Source organism: Lissotriton helveticus, chromosome 1_1, assembly GCF_964261635.1.
Source record: "Lissotriton helveticus chromosome 1_1, aLisHel1.1, whole genome shotgun sequence".
Taxonomy (NCBI): domain Eukaryota; kingdom Metazoa; phylum Chordata; class Amphibia; order Caudata; family Salamandridae; genus Lissotriton; species Lissotriton helveticus.
Window position 1 is genome coordinate 583929299 of NC_136057.1, and position 24272 is coordinate 583953570.

Below are 24272 nucleotides of genomic sequence, written 5' to 3' on the forward strand. Positions count from 1 at the left end.
CAATATAGCAATAAGCAGGCAATGTAATTTTTTAAGTGGTAGGCATTTTCAAAATTAATTCAAATTCCTGGTTTGTAATCCACTTTTCGTTTTCACCAGGGCTCACTTACAAATAACCTCTCATTAACTGCAGTTATTGGCAAAATGGGTTCTCTCAATATATAGATGAAGCAGTTCGTTCAACGTGTAATTCAATGCTATTTTGTCAATACTTGTGACTAGTACCATATTTATTTATCTGTTAATGTTTTTTCTGTTTAATTCGAAAAACAAACCCACTGATTAAGAGGTACCTGAAAGTATAAATTGTTGAACAGTCATTAGAGTTCAGGTAATTGTTTCTTCAACATCATTAGAACTTTCACAGATCAAAATAGTTTAAATCAGAAAACAAAGGAAAAAAATAAGTGGGATGGTGAAGTGTAAAAAAATAAATAATAAACTGTCAAAGAAAATCTGTCCTATTTGAATTGTTGAGAACGCATTTTCTTCAACAACATTAATGCTTGGCAGATGTATGTAATGCCACTATAACAGTCATGCCTATTGTTGAATGAGCTGTGACTTTTCTCAGTAAATTCTTTTTAGCCCTTTGATATGATAGATGAATGTAAGACATAGTTCAAATGCTACGTATTTAACAAACATTGGCCGCTGAAAGAAGAGTCAAAAGGGAAAAAAATTACTGATCTGAGATTATGTTTTTCTGTATTTTCTGTCAACAAAGATCCTTAATGTTCCAACACCATTGCAGACAGCATGGTATGATTCTGGAACAAGATGGTAAAGGACTAGTTTTCAGTTCTACATCATCTTTAGAATGCTGTAAAGGGCACATTACAGGTAATTCATTGGCTCTCCCCAACTCTTCTAGCGAGGAATGGCATTCTCCTTCCCCAGGAATGCCTTTTAATCCCCACTGGGTTTGGGATGTGCTCACCTTGCCCCTTTCATAGTCTTAGCCACAATTCAAACTTGCAGTGAGGAACACAGACACTATTAAACGCTGAACGGTAAAGGCAATATCAACAAAATGCAGAAGTCAAGAAAATGAGGCAATGATTTATTTCAGAGTAAAATTGATATTTTGATAATGTTCCTGCAATGATACCTGGAATTCGTGTTGAATAATTGTTGTGTGTTAAAATAAATGATAACGTTTTAAATGTGTGCATTAAGAATGATCTGTATTTCTTTTTTTAAGGCTACATCACAAGGAGTCAGAGCATGCGATTGCTGGATCTTGAAGCAATTATAGGTTTAAATCATGTTTTACTGCTAATTAATTATAGACCTTTTCTTTTATAGCCAGACACACACACACATTCATTTCAGTTTAGATATTTTCCCCATACATATATGCCCTCTGCATGAAAGCAAAAAGATATTCTGTTACATTGAAAATAAAGTTTAAAAACAATCTAGTACCTGGATTTCAGATGTCCAATTATTTATTCCAGGCATTATTTCTGTATTGCAGCTGTAGAATCCTATAAAAGAAATTGGTGAGTGAATTCTAAAGTATTTTTGGTGGTGCATAATTCATACATTATTATTTAAGCAGCACACATATTTCGGTAAACATACAACAATACTCAGTTGTCAATCTAAATGCTTCTAATGTATTAAAAAAGACTATTTTCAATAAAAAAATAACTTAGATAAAACAAATATAATTTAATCGAACATAAAGTTTAAGAACGTTTGGGTTACGGGCCTTTAACCTTAGGCTCATATGATATCCGCATTAACACGGGGCATAAACAAAACACATTCAGCACAGTAGAGGTAAAGAAACTAGAAGAGATAAAACATTGGCTTGTCCTGAACCTCCATCAATGCCCACTGCCTTAAATACTCTAGATGTTAGGTTTCACCTGCACAGCGCTTGCAAAGTCTCTTGTTTTCAGGAAAAAAACACCCCTTACTTACTTGAATTTACCATTAGATTATTCCAAAATTGCTCTAATTTACGCGCTTCTGATTGGCCAGCACATTGTCTGCTTTCACTTCCTGCACTAACGTCCATGTCGTGGGTGTGTAGCCTGGACAGTTTCCAGTTACTGGCCAGAGTACTTCCATAAAATACTCACTCTGAAGGTGCTTTTTTTTTTTATTATTATCGAGCACTCTATTTTAGTGCATCTGTAACAAGACATGGGTCCAGTGCATTCTATGCCACCAGATTCAAGCTAGCCTAGCTGATGAGGGGTGATACCCCGAAACCAGTCCCAGGATGCTGGTTCCTGGCACAGGGAGGACCTGGCCTGGCAGTTCAGACTAGACAGTACCCATCGGGAGCAGGGTCAAGACTTTTTTCCCGAAAATGTCCATTTTATGGCCTTCTCGGTTAGGAGAGTTGGTGCATGAGGAAGCTGTGGCTCAAGAACAGCGTTTTCAACCATGAAACAAAAAGATACGGGGCTTCCTCTCTTCCCAAAGAATCATCAAGTTGGAAGTCTGACCATTTTCCTTGGATGGTCTTGAAAACCTTACAGGAAGCAATCTTACTACTTTGATGTTACGGTCAGGAATAAATCCTTTGGAAGCCCTATTCCAGCTTGTGTAATCTAGAAATTATATCCAATGGCTAGTCTGATGGTTGGAAGTACTTTGAACCTCTCCTGGGTGATGTAATTCCACCATTCATCTTCCCGATTATTTGGTACTTCATCCTCTGCCCTCCAGTTTCTCAATACTGAAAACTTAGGATTGTTATAGAACTATCCAGCTGCTAATAGTGTCTGTGGAGGCGATGGGTAAGGAGCAGCTGGCAGGAAAGTCTATTAAGGAACAGCTGAATGTTAACATCTGGGAATATGGGCATACAAATCCTGCATCAAAATGTGGCTGAGTTCAGTGCATGAATCGGTCGGTACTTTAAGTACTGATAGGCGGGCGTTTCTGTAGTTGTGTGATCCTACTCATCCCTGCAGCTAGCTCCACAATATTGCCACTTCTACTTTACCACCTGATGTGATTCCCCACTGCTTAAGCATCTTTTATATACTTTTCTTCATATACTGTGAAGTTTTCTTTCTCTGCTCTTTACTCCTCACATTTCGGCACACATCTTTGGTGAAGTTTGCCAGGAGAACTGGGTTGGAAGTTCACCACAAATTTGATTAAGCAAGGTATTAGAGACATGGAGAGTTCCAGAGTTTGTAAAGATAGTAATCAACACAGTCTGCTTTCTGCCATATGCAAAAACTTTTTCTGAGTAGGGGACAAGACCATGTATGATGAAGCCAATGCCAAGCATAGTTGCAAATACTCCGCTGACAAATAGGCTACTTAATGTGATGTCTCTGATGAGACAGTAGCTGTTGGAGACCGTGATGGAGAAACCACTGATAAGTACTTGTTTAGAAATTTATCGAAGCATTGGGGTGCAGAAAACAGAAGCACTTTTAGCGGGGCTCATCGAAGACTATATTTTGAGGACAAAAATGTTACAAGGCCTGGAAAAAAGATTTTTCTTTTTTGCTGCCTCACTGTTAAAAGTTAGTTTCCCTTTCCCCAAAATCCTAAAACAACTCTGGCTGGAGGAAAGGCTGCGGTAAGGGTGGGTTGTTACTAAATCATAACAGTTGCTTGCCTTTAGGCCTGCTTATACTACTTACTACTATGCACAGAATTACTGGGGACTCATAGCATCATGACAGGGAATGATTTAGGCTTGAAGACTGAATGCTGAAAACATTTTTACTCAGCTTTTATTGATAGAGCACATGCGTGTTCATGGAACACAAAAACAAAGTGGAACAAAATTAAACCTCATCCTTTAAACACAAGATATACGATCTATGCAGCATGGTTTCATGTAAAAGACAAGCAGCCACTAAGGAGTTTATCAGAGTATCAAACATCCATTAGATCTGCAGTGATGTGTCCGTTTTTTTAAAATTATTTGTGGACACATTATATGCTTCCTCTTATCAGAGCTTCATTGTGAAGGAAAGAATGTGGTTGGCAACTAAGTTGTAGTAAGTAGAGAAGTAGACCTTTGTGCATGTCCAAAGGTTTAGCCTTCAGCTACTCTTGACTTTTACCAGTGTTGTAATCACTGATAGAGTTAAAAGGATAAGAATGCACTCTGGAATGTATGGCCATCTTATGAAGGCTGCCTGTGGTAAACACATATGTTATGCTGTTGTCATGCTTCCATTAGGCTTAGAATATAGGATTATTTTAATTTTGTGTCGAACCTCACTCTTCTGTTGACAAGTAGCGCGAGTCCATTACAGGACATATTTTAAAACGTGCAATTGTTCGAAGAAAACGGTCAGGTCATATTCATTGGAAGAACACTGGATAACCTTTGACTAGATTTATTTTTCTTTTGCGACACTTTTCAATTGATATCTGTATTTATGCCATGCATCAGGTGCTGCCCCATATTGCGAGTAAAGATAATCTTTTCCTTCTGTGCTATTGCTTCTAAACATAGTTGCTTTTTATCTTCAAGCAATGTCACAAGTGACATCATTTCACAAATACCTTTCCATAAAAGTTATGAAATCTCGCTCAGATGTACATAATATACATGCTCAGAATCAATAGATGTTACCTCTCTTTTAGTGGACATGGCATGTTAAAATGCAACATTGTCTGTAGTAGTGGCCACTATAGGGTCCTCTTGATATTGTTGATCACTTAAAGGGTGTGATAGTAGTTTTCTAGTCTCAATCCACAGGTTTAACCACAGTTTTATATAATGTAACTTTCACAGTTTCCAAAGGCATCTTGGCGTTGTTTGGCTATTGGTAGCCTCTTAATGGACTGGCACACAGACAGGGTGTTCCCATGTATAACTACGAGTCTACTCCTAAATACTTTGAGCTTTCTGAGTCTCTGATTTGGAGACAGTGGGTCTCTACTGGTCAGCTGTATGTGCCCCTTCTCTGTTCATTTGCATTACTGGTCATTTACACTTTCTCTCCATGTTTTTCTCTCTCATTGGATCCCACCACCTAGTTATTGGTTATCTCAATGGAGATTTCAGTGGGGCAGTTGGTCTTACTTAATGCTGTCTCATCTTGGTATCAAATGATAAGAGATGTAGATTTTTCCAATGGCAAGGTTGGTGGGATGTGGTGCCCATGTTAATGTCTTGAGGTTACTTGAAATTATGCTCATTAATGCCATGTCTATTGGGCGAGTGCTCTTTCCATCAAGCTTGGATTATATCCAATGTCTTAGTCAAATCTAAATGTATAAAAGGGGGTGGTGATGGACGGAGCATCTGAACCAATCAAACACTCACACCCAGTCAAAAGATCTGGGTTTAATCCATCACCGCTCTTTAGCCCACTCTGCCACCCCAGTTCAGACATGGCTATATGCAAATCAGTCTGACCCTGTGCTTCATGGGAACAGTCCAGCCCGAACTGCCAAGCCATGCCTTCCCTGGACCGGAAACAAGCTTCCGAGGACCGGTTTCTGGCATTACAGCCGTCTTCAGCCCGGCTTGCTTGAATCCAGTGGCAAAGTGAGCAAGGGACTCACGTCTGAGCATACCCTGCCACACTTATGGCGGCCAAAGCGGTACAAAAGGGGGTGGTGATGGACGGAGCATCTGAACCAATCAAACACTCACACCCAGTCTAAAGATCTGGGTTTAATCCATCACCGTTCTTTAGCCCACTCTCCCACCCCAGTTCAGACATGGCTATATGCAAATCAGTCTGACCCTGTGCCTCATGGGAACAGTCCAGCCCAAACTGCCAAGCCATGCCTTCCCTGGACCGGAAACAAGCTTCCGAGGACCGGTTTCTGGCATTACAGCCGTCTTCAGCCCGGCTTGCTTGAATCCAGTGGCAAAGTGAGCAAGGGACTCACGTCTGAGCATACCCTGCCACACTTATGGCGGCCAAAGTGGTACAAAAGGGGGTGGTGATGGACGGAGCATCTGAACCAATCAAACACTCACACCCAGTCAAAAGATCTGGGTTTAATCGATCACCGTTCTTTAGCCCACTCTGCCACCCCAGTTCAGACATGGCTATATGCAAATCAGTCTGACCCTGTGCCTCATGGGAACAGTCCAGCCCGAACTGCCAAGCCATGCCTTCCTTGGACCGGATTATGAAGGAAGAGGGGTCCCAGACAGCCAGACACTTATTCAAACATTGATTATATTATTCAGAAAGGAAAAATCCAACATATAAGTCAGTGGTTACGCTGGATTTATTTCACAATGTAACCCAAAGAATCAATGAATGGTTCAAGCAAATAGTAAAAAGTTCATTTGCAATTCATAAGCATTTGTGTGCCCACATAGAAAAGGGGGTAGGAAGTGAGGTGAGGGATGAAAGTGAAAATAGTGACAAAATACATCAATACTCAATTATACATCATTGAATAAAGGTTTTTACACATATATATACATATATACACCGGTCTCCTAATTTAGGAGCCACGTACAAAGGAGCGTATCACAATCCAAAATCGAAATAGACAGTATCTCCTATATAGGGCTGTATGAATCATATATAACCAAAGGAGTACATATCAAGAAAAAACGTCTACGTTTCGACCCTGAGCGGTAGGTTGAATAGCCCTTACAAACGGGTCTTCATCAGGACATTGGAGAGGTGGGCAGACCTCCTAGGGTGAAAAGAAAATAGGAAAGCTGCTTAGTAGGGTAATTATTCCCCAAGTACCTCTGCGTGCGTGGGCCGCAGGGCACTACATTAAAAATACAGTGATCTTAGGAGGACTATCATACTACAGGAGCTATTACCTTAAGACCGGAAACAAGCTTCCTAGGACCGGTTTCTGGCATTACAGCCGTCTTCAGCCCGGCTTGCTTGAATCCAGTGGCAAAGTGAGCAAGGGACTCACGTCTGAGCATACCCTGTCACACTTATGGCGGCCAAAGCGGTACAAAAGGGGGTGGTAATGGACGGAGCATCTGAACCAATCAAACACTCACACCCAGTCAAAAGATCTGGGTTTAATCCATCACCGTTCTTTAGCCCACTCTGCCACCCCAGTTCAGACATGGCTATATGCAAATCAATCTGACCCTGTGCCTCATGGGAACAGTCCAGCCCGAACTGCCAAGCCATGCCTTCCCTGGACCGGAAACAAGCTTCCGAGGACCGGTTTCTGGCATTACAGCCGTCTTCAGCCCGGTTTGAGTGAATCCAGTGGCAAAGTGAGCAAGGGACTCACGTCTGAGCATACCCTGCCACACTTATGGCGGCCAAAGCGGTACAAAAGGGGGTGGTGATGGACGGAGCATCTGAACCAATCAAACACTCACACCCAGTCAAAAGATCTGGGTTTAATCCATCACCGTTCTTTAGCCCACTCTGCCACCCCAGTTCAGACATGGCTATATGCAAATCAGTCTGACCCTGTGCCTCATGGGAACAGTCCAGCCCGAACTGCCAAGCCATGCCTTCCCTGGTCCGGAAACAAGCTTCCGAGGACCGGTTTCTGGCATTACAGCCGTCTTCAGCCCGGCTTGCTTGAATCCAGTGGCAAAGTGAGCAAGGGACTCACGTCTGAGCATACCCTGCCACACTTATGGCGGCCAAGCGGTACCAAAGGGGATGGTGATGGACAGAGCATCTGAACCAATCAAACACTCACACCCAGTCAAAAGATCTGGGTTTAATCCATCACCGTTCTTTAGCCCACTCTGCCACCCCAGTTCAGACGTGGCTATATGCAAATCAGTCTGACCCTGTGCCTCATGGGAACAGTCTGGCCCGAACTGCCAAGCCATGCCTTCCCTGGACCGGAAAAAAGCTCCCGAGGACCGGTTTCTGGCATTACAGCCGTCTTCAGCCCGGCTTGCTTGAATCCAGTGGCAAAGTGAGCAAGGGACTCACGTCTGAGCATACCCTGGCACACTTATGGCGGCTAAAGCGGTACAAAAGGGGGTGGTGATGGACGGAGCATCTGAACCAATCAAACACTCACACCCAGTCAAACGATCTGGGTTTAATCCATCACCGTTCTTTGGCCCACTCTGCCACCCCAGTTCAAACATGGCTATATGCAAATCAGTCTGACCCTGTGCCTCATGGGAAGCTAAATGTATGCCATGTATCCTCCCACCCCTCTTCCATTCCTGCCTTGTAAGGACTGCCTTCAAGGTGTGGTATAAATGATATCAACTTAACCCCTTTAGCGGACTGGACATGACGCTCATGTCTCCTGCACTACCTCTGTAGTGCAGAGAATGAGAACATCATACCCTTGCAATGAAAGCAGGAAAACCCTGTAATATTTGCACCAGAGGGCTTTCTTTTTATCGTCCCCTATTTTTTTTTCAGTTACAGACTATCAGTAAATCATGCTTGTTGACCTCATCACTGCTGAAATCGATGGTTTCTGAACGATGCTCAGGGACACTGCTCAATCACATGAGCATCAATTTCAACAAGACCGGTACCATTGGAAAGGAGAGACACCCGACTTTCCAAGGGTATCTCTGCCTACAGGATTCCTGCTCATTGGTCACCGCAGGAGATTGAACTCTCCACTCCACTGAATCACCAGGGAAGAGAATCATTGGGGGAGCGTCTCCTCGGCATGGGCTAATGCTCCACTTTAACCAGAACCAACACCGTTTTTATGCCTCAGTGGGGGTCAGGGAGTAGATGGGAATATTTAACCACCATTTGGCACTGGGCTGACCTCTTGAAAACTATACAATCTTTCTACCCCAGGGAAGGGGTGACTGAGAGGTTTATTTCCAAGTTGCCTGCCCCACTTACTGGGCACAAGGGAAATATTTAAATAAATGAAACAATGACATTAGGGCTTTTCCGTCTGGTATCAGGTTGTCCCATTGCCCCCTGAAGAAGTAGACAGTCTTTCTTGCCCCATAGGGTAGGCAGTTCGAGGCATTCACCCCTAAATTCCATGCACTTGGGGGTCAAAAGGCCCACTAGACACCAGGAAACGTTTAAGAAACAATTAGTTAGAGACAGACATGTCTGGCACAGATGTGCACCCCTAGACAGTCTTTCATCCTGGGAAGCATACTGGGGGATATACCCCCAAGCTGTCAACTCAACTTCAGGAAAACTATATAAATAAAGGAATGAGTGAGGGCTAGCCCATCCTGCCATTGGTCTGGTCGCCACTCTCGCCCTGTGCCTAATCTTTCTATTCCCCCATCTGCGGTACAGCTATTGGGGGATTTACCTCCAGTTTTACCACTCTGAGGAAGCAGGGGTCTTAAATATTCGTTTAAAAAAAGGAATGGGTGGAAGGAGGGCAGTCTTGGCATCAGGCCACCTCTCACCCAGATGACCTACAAAGTCTGGGGGGGAGGGAGGATGGGGGTGGTGGTGATGCTTAATTCCAATCTGCCCATCTCAAGGTGCTAGGGAAAAAATAATAATAATAATAATAATATTATATATATATATATATTTTTTTTTCTTTTCAATGAAGAGGCTGAGTGGTTGATGTTTGAAAAAAGGAGAGGAGTGTGGGCCTGTCCTGGAACTGTATTGCATATGCTGATCGCCCAGGCGCTAGTATCGCTTTCAAACTCCTTGTATGTCCCCAAAGCCAACTCTCACATTTCCCTCGACTCCATAGCAGTGGAGAGAGCCCGCCTATTATCGTCATGCAATCAAATGATCTTTTACATCGAAAGAGTTGAGATACTGTACAACTTCACTTATTATGATCTCAGAGAAGCACATAATATGACCCGGATGCCAACTTTGCATGACCCTGAGGCAAAAATTTAAACTAAGTGTTTACCATCGGCTCCCCTTCAAGTTATTCTCATACAACCTGGAATGTGAGTAGACTACTGTTTGCAACATAAGGTTGAGGTTCGATATGATGATCCTTCGATCAATGTTCTCCAGCCAGGTTCCACGTCCCAACCACTGTGCTATTTTAACCCCTTCCATGCTTGTGACGGAACCACTTCGTCAAAGCCACGGGCGGGCTGTGCTCATGACGGAGTGGTTCTGTCATGCCGTGGCCGCTCTGCCCACGCGGCACTGATTTCTCACTGAATTCGTGAGTGGGCAGAGTCGTGACGGAACCACTCCGTCATAAGCACAGCCCGCCTGTGGCTCGTGACGGAGTGGTTCCGTCACAAGCATGGTGGTGGCGCCGCGCGACCCCCTCCTCCCCCCCCCCCAGCGCCGCGGCGGAATTACCGCCGTGGCCAAGGAGTTAAGAGTCCAGTAGACCAAATACTCTATTTCTGTTCTGAAACAGATGGCAGAAAAAAGTGGAGTCTTTGGTTGGAGTCCTCATACTGATGCATTTTGAATATCAGGACAGTGATCACGAGTCATTCCAAAATAGAAAAATAGTTTGTAATATTCGGAACCCAACACTAGATGGTAGGAGGCAGCGAAGCAAAGGATCTACAACGCAAGCTGCGAACCTCATGTCTTTGTTCCAAAAGGCCTAAGGATGTCAATGTTTGTTGATAATGCAGATTGGAAGGCTGAAATTACTAAGGGACTTTTTACGAGTTTGGTCGGTCCTATGGACAGCCAAACCCACGGTGGCGGTGCGGCTATCGCAGCACTGATGGTCTGACCGACTTTGGCGGTTGGACTCCCATGATACCGCTGCTACCGCCAGGGATCCCTTGGCGGTCTTGCAGTAGTCTAAGGCCGCAATATGCTGGGGGTGCCCGGCGGCACCGCTAAACCATATTACAAGTTTGCTCACTGCCACAGTTTTCATGCCATGAGCCCCCCCATGAAAGTGTAGCGTGAGAAAACTAACGGGCGAAGGCAGAGGGGCACATAGTGGGCCCCCTGTTCCTGTACGAAACAAAATGCACAATCTTCCTTTCTTTTATTTTTAAAGTGTATACCACGGAATTTGACCTATGAGGATTGCCAGTGTAATTTAGCATTGTTCACGAATGACGGAAGAGTTAGATTGTTTAGAATGAAAACGTCTTTCTTTTCAAGGTTCAGGGTGTAACCCGAAATCCGCATGTAGAAATTTATCGCTGAGAAGATTGCAGAGATAGCATTTTCGGCCTCGTGAGAATATGAGACCCTTGTCTGCATAGGCGGCGATTTTGTAGGGAGTGTTTTCAATAGGTATTCCTTCGGGTGCTGTGAACAGAGCCAGCACAAGTCCAGATCGAGCACACATCGGTGAGAGGCGCGAGATACGTTTGTCCAACACACTGCCAATAAGTAAGGATATCTTAACCCTTCTCTCCTTCTGGAGTAGGTCCTCTGAGCCTACTGGCCCCTCGAGGAAGCCCGAATCTGGGATGAAAGTCACAGGTACAACTAACCTGACTCTACAAAAAATGGAGTAGTAAGTTAACCACCCATAGTATTCACCACAACGCGCCACTATGAATCCACCAGTCCTGAAGAAAGCCTGTAGATGAAACACGAGGCTGAAACATGTCGACCACCATCAGTGCAGTAGATTGGTGACTTTATCTACGCACGCACCTCTGTTTTTACTTTCTCACACCACCTAATTCATTAAATTATCTACCGACAAGTTGGCATAGGGAATTTTAAACTCATCTCACAAGGACAGCTTCCCTCCTTTCACTCTTAATTTCTGGACCCTACTGTAACACCAGTTGGTCTTCCTCCGGGTGGAGGTCAGCAAATTCTCAGAATAAACCCGATGATGATGCTGTCACGTTAAACAAAGGCGGAGAACCAAGATATACCGATGTATTTTGTGTACGCGAATGAGGGTTTTTACAGAACAAAAAACATGACCCTGGTACGCAGGACAAGTGGTCCATTCTCCCCCCTATTTTGATTATTTGTATCTTCGCCTGGAAGCCAAATGGACCATTGCTTCTCCTTCCCTCCTTCTTGATTATAATGAATCACATTTGTGACATAACTGTATCAAGTTGCACAAGAAAATATACTAAAACTAAGTTGTCCTTATAACATTTGTCTGTATAACATTACTGTTGCAATAAAGAAATGAGGACAGGAGAGTTCGTCAGAGCGTACTTCTTTATTGAGCATCCACTCTCCAACAACAGCCTGAGGGCCGCAACATTCTAAGGTGAGCTCTAGAGGGGTAATCCAAAGGTCAGAGCAGGGGAAGGGTGGACGGAATGTACCAACATGAGAACAAAACTACAACACACCTCCCTTCCTATACAATGAACGGAGGTGACGAAGTCCTTAGATATGCAACAGGTGGATATAATGAGACAGGGAACGTGGTGTCACTCACAATTCTACATGTGAAATCTTAACAGAGTTACAAAAAGAACAGTAGGTCACATTTAAGATTTTACAATTTTGTCACAGCTCCACCATTGCCCATTGTCGAGTTTGACACATTTTTTTAGAGCTTTTGCAATACGTCAAGGAGGGTAAAACGTACTCTGGGTGTGCCAGTCTTTCGTATTTCTCCTGACTTGTACCACATCTCCAGCTTTCCAGACTGGTGTTTTTACCCCGTGCTTCTGATCATACCATTCTTTATAATTGGTTTGATAAGAAACCACTTTCCTAGTACCTTCTTCCCAGTCGGGGATTGCCTCCCTGCCTCCCTCCAGTCAACTAGGGTTGAATTTGGTGCACGGTTCTCTCCTGTGGAGTCAGACGAAAGGGGAACAACCAGAAACCAGGTTCGGGGAGGTGTGATATGCCCATAAACAGTTCCGTAGGTGGTGCTCTATGTCGTGACCGTTGGCAACAGCCAATTGAATATGTTCTTTGATTATCCTGGTAGCTCGTTCAACTAGGCCATTGGCTTTTGGGCAATACAGTGCCGGCAATGCATGTTTTATGTTCATGTTGTCTAGAAATTGCTTCATGGCCTGCGAGGTGAACTGGACCCCATTGTCCGTGATAAGGGTAGAGGGTATGCCCTTCTTTGAAAATACATCTCTGAGGAATTCCAACTATGTATGGGCGAATTTTGTGGATTTGCGGTCCGCAAAATCTCGCGAAATGGCAAAAAAATCTGCGAGTTCGCAGGAAAATCCGCGAACTCGCGGATTTGCACAAATATATACTAGAGTTCTGTTTCTACTGGCTAATTAGTAAGTGCTAGCTCGTTGGGTAAATGTATAGTGCTTTTCCTACACTGCAGCTGCGTAAAGGGCCAGAAGAGCTGTCTCCAGTGACCACGTGTGTCTGTAACTTTGCCACCGCGCCGAAAGGCGCCGAGGTCCCCCGAGTGACCTGTCCATCATAGTGAGGAAAGGGGGCGAAGACATTGCATACTCTAGTGTGTGTGGGGCGGGGCTTCTATGCGAGTTCACATGCCTCTTGTTTATAAAGGGTCAGAGACCGATCAGAGCAGCAGATGAGAAGGAAACAGCCTCCTGGTCACAGGAAGTATAGGGTGATTGGGCTCGAGGAACTCTTGGGTGCAAAGACCTCCATCAAGGATTACATCTAATTGTAGACCGTAGATATAGGGAGGAAGCACACCTGCCTAGCCTCGACCGTGCTCACTAGTTGTTTGGGCTGATTATAATGCGTTACTGAATTTGAGCTTCAACTCGGGCACCTGCTTTATTTATGTCTGTAAGTGCTTCCTGTTGAGGTTTAATTTTTGTGACAGGTGCATTGTGCCAGAATGAATCCTGCCTGCATATTTATCCACGAAGATGCCACCGTGTTGTGCCATACCTCTACTCAACTGGAGTACTTTCTACTGGCTACTCAGTAAGTGCTACCTTGTTGGGTAAATGTATAGTGCTTTTGCTACACTACAGCTGAGTAAAGGGCCAGAAGATTTGTCTCCAGAGACCATGTGTGCCTGTAACTTTGCCACAGCGCCAAAAGGCGTAGAGGTCCCCTGAGTGAGCTGTCCATCATAGTTGGGAAAGGGCGGGAAGACGTTTCATACCGCTAGTGTGTGGTGGGCGGGGCCAAACAGGTGGGGCTTCTATGCGTGTTCACATGCCTCTTGTGTATAAAGAGTCAGAGAGCGAGCAGGGCAGCAGATGAGGAGAAAGCAGCCTCCTGGTTACAGGAAGTACACGGGGGTTGCGCTTGAGTAACTCATGGATGCAAAGACCTCCCTCAAGTATTACAGCTAATTTTCGACAGCAGATATGGGGATAAAGCACACTTGCCCAGCCTCGACCGTGCTCACAAATTTTTTGGGCTGATTAAAACGTTACTGAATTTGAGCTTCAACTCGGGCATGTGCAGAAAAAAAAAGAAAACGCCCGCGAGTGGATTTGCAAAATTTTCGGCAATTTCGCGAGATTCGTGGATCACGAAATTGCCGAAAATCCGCAAATTCCGCGAGCGGAACGGATTTTGCGCCTATACTTAATTCCAACACGGTGTTGGTGCTGACGCGATGCACAAACTTCTGGGTGATCCAATGTGAGGTGTAGTCAATTAGGACGAGCATCTGATGTCCATGGCTAGCTAGGTTTGATCGGTATCTTGACAGGGGTGCCTTGCGTAAGGTTTTAGACTTGTCGCGCAGCTTACACAGTCTTTGACTTGTTGCTCAGTCATGGCGTCTATCTTGGGGAACCAGAATGTCGCCCTGATTCTCTGTTTCGTGATGCTGCGCCCAAGTGCCCTTCGTGTGCTTCTTATTGACCATCCACTCTCCAACAACAGCCTGAGGGCCCCAACATTTTAAGGTAAGCTCTAGTGGGGGAATCCCAAGGTCAGGGGAGGGGTGGACGGAATGTACCAACATGAGAACAAAACTACAAGAATTACTTAATGTTATAATATTAAACATCTTTTGCCCATGTGGCACACAAACATTTGTTTTAATCAAAGTATTTGAGCAAAAAATATGGTACGGAATTATTTATCTTAACAGATATATCACACAATTTAAGGGCATAGTGAAACTAACTAAAATTCGTATGGTAATCTACTGATGCATATGTTTTGTGTGTGTGTTATTCTTGTGTATTGTGCAACTTTAAAAATGTATATTGAACGTATTTTTCTATAACAAATAACATGTCCCATCATATGAATATCATACTGCTAGTGAATGGCTGCATCTATTTGTACAACTTCTTAAATAATATTTATGAGCTGACTTTAAGGTATAAGCTGTAGTATGTATGAGTCGTAGGTTGAGCAATGTACCTGAATTAGGTCGCAAGGGGTAACAATTTGGAGTGTGTTGCTGAAATAAACAGGTGTGTTGGCTGTATCTGACAAGACTGCAACACAAAATAATTAAATGCTTGGTTGTAAAAAAAATTATTGGATGGAGTGATAGGTGGCGGTGTTTGTTATGTGTCATTATTTGTTAGTTGTAATTTGGTCAGTAATGAAAAGGGAAAAGTCAAAGGACGACAATTAATATATGTATGCAAACGAGATTAGTATCCTTACGAGCACCGGTGATTACATAACATCTTGTCGGGCACTGCTGTTTGCAGAAGGAGTGGATTCGTGTATTAGTTTCATTCGAGAGAAGGATTAGAACACAATCATGTGGCAATTAAAGTGAGTCACTTTGGACAGGTGAGAAAGAGTGACATATGAGAAGAAACATATCTAAGTTATGTGAAGAAAGAATTCTATGTGTCCATCTTTTGTTGCATGCAGTCATCCAAGAATATTTCAAGTTCTTTAGGCTCCTCAAAGTAGTAGGCTTTACCATTTCTCAAAATTCTCAGTTTAGCGGGTTCTACGAGTGAAAAGTAGTCCATTGATTTCAATCTGATCCTTTGAGCCAAAAATCCTTTCCTATTGGTCACTGAGTCTTTCGCGTAGTCCTGAGATATTACATTTTTTGGGCCTTTCCAGGTTAGTGTTTTAGGGGATCTTATTTGGTTCAGGATTTTCTCAGTATGTTCATGTCTCAGAGGACTGAGGTTCATAGGACGGGTCATCTTTAGAAATTGTGATGGTCTACATGGGACTCTATGAGCTCCTTCAATTTCAAATTCTCTTTTAAAGTCCATTTTTCGAACTTGTGGTATCCAGGATTGTAGAAAGGACATGCAAGAGTCATATTCATTTTCCATCTATTTCTGTCTTCTCGGTTTTCATTTTTTCTAGAAATCTTTTTTTCATTTATTTGTAGTTTTTTTATAAGAAGTTACATTGATCTTCGACACTGCTAACTCTGTTCCCAGCCTCATTTACCCTTAGTGTTGTTTTGCAGTTCTGTTTTGAGTTCTTGCATATCCGCTTGTGGGTTGTCCATATTTATTTTGGTTGAGCTTGCTATTTTATGTAGAGCGTTTAGATTCTCCAAAATAATGTCCACATTTGCTGCCTGTTCAGGTCTTCCTTTGATCGCAGATTCTAGGGCTGGTGAAACGGTTTTGGATGTTTTATGCCCTGGTTTGTGCTCTCTGTTATTTGTAGTGTCTGTCTTGGTTTATAGAGTCTGCCATAGTTGTTGTAATTAGGGGTGAATCAATTGAGGCTTGGACCGTCAGAATTGTGCTGAAAGACTGTAGGCTTTGAGACCTACACCGTGGTAGACTGATTCGCCTTCACCTTGTATGAGAAAGGCTCAGTAATGGTGTAGGTTGTTGGAAGATTTGATGTCCGACTGCTGCTGAGCGACTGATTGGCTGTTGTGCGCGCTACTGGTTGCGGCTAGCTATTATTATGGAGTGACCGACAGTGGAGACCTATATTTATGCAGGTTGTTGGACCAACTGCTAGAAGTGTGGTGAGGACTGACAAGACCACACACCACTTAGAATTGGTAAGCAAATGTTGTTCTTAGTTTTAACAGTGGATTGGGCCTTCTTACTGAGAGGTCTCAAGAGCATATAAGAGCGGAATTGGCAAATTCCATTGGTGGAGTAGCTCAGGCAAGATTAATACTTCAATGGTGTGGTGTTAATATAGGTTAGTAATTGGTTCTAGAACTGTGTAACTAAACCAACCAACCATCAGACAAGTAAATGAAACCAGGCAAATGTATGTAAGAGCTTGGTTGCGAGTTGAGGTATTGTTAGTCCTAGAGAAGAGGCCTTATGAGTTGCCACTCCTCAGCTAGGTTTATAGTAGTAGAGTCAGTGGTATGGCGAAATAAAGAGTGCACAAGCATGCTAGCTCTGGGATTACTTGAGTGATGGGCATTAACAATGGATTATTGGCGAAAAGGAGTACTAGTCACAATGCTGGTCACATGACTGGTTGTGCAAGACTGCCTGATTACATCTGCAGGGGGGAGTTCAGGAGGCCTTGCGAAATGTGCTTCCAGAGAAGAGATGGAGCGATTACAAAGAGGCCTGATATTGGCCTACGGCAGGCCTAAGTCAGACGTGCCGATGGCCAGTAAACTGTACAATCAGCGTCAGTGGGGTTATGAGCAATGTGGGACTGCATTTAACTCAGAGACATAAACTACAATCGCAGGCAGCTAGCAACGAGGAGATTGACAGCATTAACTCCCCAGGCTGTTGCAGAGTCGACGGCGCTGTGTGAGGTTGCAAGAGCTTTAACCATCGGCATAATTTTTCATTTAGATGTACTTGCCTCTGTGGTTATGGCAGTCTTCTAAAGACTTTTGTTTACCAGTCCTGCGATGGGATAGGGTAAAAGCACCTGCCTAGCAAATCACTACAGAATGCATCAAAGTATGCAATACTATTCTTTAAATAGTATGCTAAATAGGCAACATCCATTTGTACCCAGGATCATCTTCATTCCTATCATGGACTCTCTTCTAGTTATCCCACAAGTTGTGAAAACAACATAGAACTGCTACATTCTTCTCTTCGTTGTCTAAAGACAAGTAGTCGATGCAATACAGAATTAGTTAAAATTGCCATCTTCCACAGCTAGGCAAATCGATTTTTGAAGAGAGTCCTGCTTCAGCTCCTCAAAGCTTTAAAAAGATCTATTATCCAGCTAGATCATAACCGGAGAGCACACACGCTATCTTGCTGCCCAATACATGTTGTCAAATATTCTTCACTTTTCCAGTTTAGAATTTGATATTCAAAACACCAGCTTCCTTTGCGGAACAAACCGCTATGTGTTTGCAAAATACAAAGTATATGAAAGATTCCGCATGAGTAAACAGTGCAGAGTATTTAAAATTCAAAAAGTCACAATAGAAAATATAACTACTATGCTACTTTTTGAATTGTATTTTTAAAGTAGTAGTACTAGGACCAAAACATGGGCAAACAAATTGTGAGTAGACAACTAAGTTACTAAATTAGCACACATTTGTATTCCAAGCAGTCTTCATTGTTAATAGGACATACATATTTTGACTTGATACAGACCCTCAAACGTATATCCATCGTCACAGGCATATAGAAAGACAAGATACTGATATAGAGACCTCATACATCCAGGTTCATAAACCTGGACTTAAATGCATATTAGTGAAAAGTCGAGGTTTTTAAATGATAATAATTTACCAATAATTAAGAGGAAGATCAAAGAGGAACAGATATAGCAGAAACTGACATCCATCATTAAAGTCTTATATATGCTTTAATGCACAGTAAAGTTATCAGCATACAGAGACTGACAATTACATAACTTAGGTTGATGGCCTAGTTTGAGGAACATTTAATATTTGTTTTATTCTAGAATGAAGCAACCTGCACTTCACAAAAATACATGTGAAGAGGAAGAAGAGAGATGAGAATCTGTAGGCGTACCTGGAGGCGGTGGGATATCTGTCAACAGTGCATGTACATCTTCCATGGCATCAGCATCATCGATCTAAAAGAAGCCACAGTACCAATTGATATCAATGTCCAAACATATTCAAATAACAAAAACAAGGAACAGAGTAAAAGAAAGATTCTCTGCTTAGGGCCCTATTTAACAATATGTGTGAGCTAAACAGCTTTCACATTGTTCACTAGAAGTCAATAGAGGCTAAAACGGCATGCATATATAATCTACCACACAATAAGAAATGTTGTATTGATTACCAGTCGTTGATGAAATGGGGACTTATCCTCTACAAGAAAGCTCATATTAGTCAACAGAATTGACAGCAAAGTGAGGCCTTATTTATCAAGTGATAAGACTCATTGGGGAGCAACGATCAGAAGGGGAGAAGTGATGATCAGAACAAATAACCTAAAAAATGAAATAGTTGCAGGACCGGATGAATTTTACAAATATTGCTCCAAGAACAAACTCACTACTTAACAAATGTTTTAATTAAATGTCAAACTACTTTTGCTTCCCAGAGATGTAGAAAGAACACAAAACATTATACTTTTAAAGGAGGAGAGGCACCAAAGTGATTGGGGGTCTTACTGTTTTTTTTGTTCATAAATGATTCAAAATTTCTCGCCAAACATGTTACCACAGAATAGAACTCCTATTCAGTAATCCATTAATTAATTCTGAAACACTAGAGTTTAAACCGAGAAGAGAAACATTGCAGCCAAAAAAGTAAATAAGTAGTCCCACTTAATTCAGCAGTTACCGGACCCCCTGGATCTACAAGACCTTAAAGAATACCATGGATCCATTTCGTTTGACCCAAATGCAGCAGCTACATTCTCAGGGTAAAAATCTGGTACTGGGGCTGGAATAACAATGGAAATCAGACCTGAAGTTGTTGATCCCCAAGAGTTATTGCTACACTTTGTATTAGTTATTCTCGGGGTTAGAATTGCAAGATGAGATTCAGAAGCCCTCAGAATGAGGCCTATAGTTAGCTGTGTCTTTTACAGATTTGGCTAAGGAGAAATAAAAAACTCCATCTGACCACTCTAGCTGCTTAAAATCTTTTGGATAGAGTATAGTGAAAATTCTTTTGGCAGGTAATGAAAACGACGTTTTGTGAGCAGCACCTGGGACAACTAAAAAGCCTTTAAGAAAACCCCAGGGCAGCAGTACGAATGACCCCTCTATGTCATGGGATTAGCTTTGAATTGCTGCAATAGAATATCGCTAAGCATACGAATGATTTCAGAATACATTTTTTAAATATATACATTTTGATATGGAAATGAATTTAAAACAAAAAAACACCCACTAGAAGGCAACATGGTTTGTCTTTAGTTTAATATTATTATTGTTTAAATAGAAAATTAATCAATTAATCATAATTAGTCAAATAACTTGCAATAAACTGAAATCACCCAAGAAAAAGAAGCATGGCAAAAGAAAAGTAAAGCAGGAAATGACCCTGCCTGCATAGACTGCAATAAGAATAAAAAATCAGCTCGGCCTTTTTGAGCATTTCAGAAGCAGCACCTGCCCCTTTATCCATACCCGAGACTGTGAGGAGCTTAGTTTTATTTTTGTTCGTTAAGAAACAAACCCTTGGACACTTCTGGTTTTCAAATATGTTTTCTGAATTGAAATATACTTTCTAGGGAGAGGGATTTGTTTTTTCTCTAGGTAGGATTTGTTCCGCCTTTTTCTCTAAGGTGCCTCCTTTGCTGTTTACCAGTCACTATGCTACCTCTATTGAGGAAATGCTCATCCTTGATCGTAAAAGGATTAGGGAAGTATAGTGCTGATATGTGCATGGTCTGCCATGCAGCTTCCCACACAACTGAAAGGTGTGGCATGTGCATAAAAGGGCCCTAAAGAAGCATAGTACACAGAGAAGGAGCATGTTTAAGAGTGTTTCAAGGGGGATCAGGAAGCACAGATCTCAACGAAGTACAGATCAGTAGCTCCTCTCGGTCACATTTAACAAATGAGGCCACATTTCTCCTCCTCAACCCCTGCAAAGACTCAGTCTTGTAATCTTCTGAGTTTAGTGCTACCACCACTCTAGTTCATGGTTGATGTTACATCATTCTAGGCACTCGGTGACGAAAATCACAGAATACCAAGGACCGTTTTCAAGGACATCAGTGTCCGTGAGAATTTCTCCATCTGCTGATTCAATGTAGAAGCCAACATAGCCGACATCAAATCACAAGATATGACAAAGGATCATGCCTATTTCTCCTCAGCGGAGGAGACAGTGAACATCCCAGCCTGAGAAGATGGCAATCATAATCCTCTCCCAGAATTTTGAATGGTTCTAGCAGTGTGGTTAGATAGCCAAAACACCCACCTCTCCCTCCTGCAGCACTAGTTGAGAGAAGCAGAAAACAAATGTCTAGGACAGATCAATCCTCCATCCACCACAATCAAAGCCCAAATGAAAGAAGAGAAAGCCGAAATCATCATGAAAAGCAATCTAAAGAGGAGAGATCAAGTAGCTGACAAAATCCATATGCCAGCAACAGACATTTAACAAAGGGAGAGAACACAAAGTAGTCAACTGCGTCATGTAAAGCCCTGCATCTTTTCAAACGCTTAAGTGCCACCCTTCACCCACTGCTCAGTGCTTTACTGGGAAGAACATAAGAAAACATTTCCCTCCCTAGCGTAGTTCAACCCAGGATAGAGGGATGCAGGATAGTTTGTATCTTCCCTACCCACATTTCATCAAGGTTAGCAATACTATTACACCAGTGTCAGGACGCTTAGGAAACAGGTAGTCTTCTAAAGAACTGAGTAATGTTAAAAAAAAGTCAACAAAACAAAGAGATGTTGCTCATGCTAGTTCCTGGTGAGGAAAGAGGCCCCACAAAGGGCACAATAGCCCATCTGAGATAGCAAACATATGGGTTAAAAAGAGAAGTTTGGCATTGTTGACCATTAACCAAATATTTCCCAGCCATCACCAACATGACTGCAAACGTGCAATAAATCTGCAAGACGCACTCGTTAACTTCCAATCTGAACAAGATACAAAACGCCCACAATAGCTTCTAATTGGCAAAAAAAACCATTAATTCACAGTACTTCAGTTCATTCTGAAGTCAGGCCCTCAAGCGTTTACAAAATGCATGTCTGTGATCACTGGTCAGCTTCATAACAAACTAACATTTTTAAAAAAAACTGAAGATCTGAGAACAACAAACCTCTTTAAACAAGATCTGGCCTTCACATCAATGTGGACAAGTTTTCACTCTCCCTGTAACAAATCATCAATTAGCTGGGAGCAAATCTAGATTTAAATAAGCATTTGTAATGCAATTGGTCTCGCCTTTGGAACCTCATATGTATTAATCTATGCAGCACATTAGCCTGGGTCCTGAAACATCTGCTGTTCTTTAACACGGAGGGAAGATAAGCACCAAACTGCATGACACGCAGTTATGGGAACAAATGGAGAGAAATATTGCCTTTCAGCTGAAATGGTATAGTCCAAAGTTCTGTTTTTAAATATAAAATCAGAAGGGGCGTGGCTAAGATGGCGGAGAGATAGGACGTGTTTCCCTATCTCTCCGGTGCCGCCAGCCATAAGCATTATTATATCACCCTCCCCGGCGGCCATCCAAGCTTCTCGTCGAGTTTAACAGTGTGTGCTACTGTCCTGACGCCAGCAGCAGGCTTCTTTGTTGGCTCTTTGGTGTCTTTCCTGCTTTTTTGGGGCGTTCCCCGGATTTGCTGCGGCCCGGCGAGGGTTTACTGCTGGAGTGGAGCCTCGGAGCTGCTGTGATCACGAGTGCCTGGTGGAGGAGGCGGGAGTCTGACCCTTCCTGGTGAGCTGTCTTGCAGAGGGTGAAGCGGAGTGAAGCAACCACCAGCGTGTGCCCGGAGAGGAGTGCCGCGAGATAGCCGCCATTTTGTGCATCCAGAGGCGGCCTGTCTACAACCCATCAGGAGACTGAGGCCAGTGAGGTGCGGCGGTCGAGAGGCCATCACTGTAGGCCCAGCTACTAGCAGAGTCCCGGCGGCCTATCGGGCGGTCCAGCACCCCTGCCGAGAGGAGCGGACGGCTCCTCAGCGCTGTAGAGGTGAGGAGTGGAGGGACAGCAATCCGACACCCGGATCTGCGAGTCGGCGGACATCGTTGGTGCTGATTCAGGGAGTGCGCTGCTTTCTGGCGTATGGTGGGGGTGCCTGCTTCTGTGAGACCCCCGCTCCTGGTGTGCGGATCTGTGCTTCGCTGAACCCGAACCCACCCCCGAAGCAAAGAAACCTGGAAAACCCCACATCCCCGCTCCCACACCAACCCCCAATCGGGCTGAGGTACTGTGGAAAAGTAAATTTTGCCATGTTCTGTGTCCCTACGCCTCATCCATCATATGTTATGTGTGCATGACCAATATGCATATGTTATTCCCCATTTCTGATTAAAGACGCAATTACAGTTGTGTCCACCTCTAGTATGTTAGTTTCCAGTCCTCGTGAATACTACGAATATCAGGCCTATGTAAGTAATGTTGCCACGTTTCTCAGTGTGCACGTTATTCAATTATAAAGTCCCCGTTTCCAGGCCTCAAAAAGGGCCCGGACCACAGATTCAGCTCCTGTCTCCTGAAAGCCTCGCTGAGGAGCGATACAGCCCCCACCTGTATCCTCGACCCTTCACTTACTTCCTGCCTTGTAGTGCCCGGTGCACCCCGGCTCTGCCTCTGAGTCTGCCAAAAGTATGTTATAGTTCCTGCTATCAGTTCAGTCCTCCTCCTCTGCATTCCTAAGCTACTGAACTGCATCAATAGTTTCCGTCATTGTCTAGCCTTCTCGTCTCCACGTTAGAGAAATACTGTATTCAATGGTCATTTAATATTCATCACGCACTACATGTAGAATAATGCATGGTCCAGTCTTAGAATCAAGTTAGCTTTTCCCCTCATGACTTCTAGTTTATATCAACATGTTCCCTAAACATTAGATACCAGATAGGGTTTAGGTACATGTCGCTCCGACCCTCCAGACTCTAGTCTCTGCTCCTAGCACAGAGTTCGTAGCCCCCAGCTTCTCCTAGTAACACGTCATTGCCAGTTTTCGCGCACCATTAGGTTAGAGGTCCCGGCTCCTTAGGTAGCCCCCTCCAAAGTTTCCGCCCATTCATGACATATTCTGTTACGTTTTGCATCACATGTCTAAGTAAACTCCCAGTTACACCTCTTTTTACTGTTATCTCTCGCGACTGCTACGCGTCACGCCTTCTACTCCACCTACTGTTACGCCTACTGCAATGTAATGCTATGTGTTTGCGCTATGTATATAAGTCAATGTTTTGTTATTAAATGTTAGCGCGCTCATCCCAGACCTAGCCCCAGCAGCTGCTGGGCCTCTTTTCCCCTGCTGGGCCCCAGTTGTCCTGCTGGGCCCTGTCATTCTGTTCCTATGCAGGTTGTCCTGATCCTGTCCTTATGCTGTAATAAACCTGCAGAAACTCCTACTACCTCGAATCTTGACTCTTATTTATTGAGCTATCTGTTATGCTATAAGTCTAGTCAAAAATAGGGTATTATTTATTTATTTACCACATAATGGCGCCCGAATAGGGACTTGCCCTTTCCCCACGCGTCGGTGAAGCCACGCCGACCCCCTGACCCTCTGCAGTCGTGACGGAACCATACTGGCCAAGTGCAGATATTTCTGCTTCAAGTATCCCTCAGG

At 43.3% G+C, this 24272-nt stretch overlaps 1 protein-coding gene across 8 annotated transcripts in view; it reads right to left on the bottom strand.

Moving 5' to 3' along the window:
• The window catches only part of C2CD5 (C2 calcium dependent domain containing 5), a 1003795-nt gene that overhangs the window by 295160 nt on the left and 684363 nt on the right, over window positions 1-24272 (bottom strand). For all 8 annotated transcript variants that reach the window (XM_078674090.1, XM_078674088.1, XM_078674089.1 and 5 more), the window contains 2 exons: window positions 18545-18608; window positions 1429-1490 (listed from right to left, as the gene is read on the bottom strand). In XM_078674090.1, the coding sequence (XP_078530216.1) occupies window positions 1429-1490; window positions 18545-18608 (126 nt within the window). The remainder of the gene's footprint in view (window positions 1-1428; window positions 1491-18544; window positions 18609-24272) is intronic.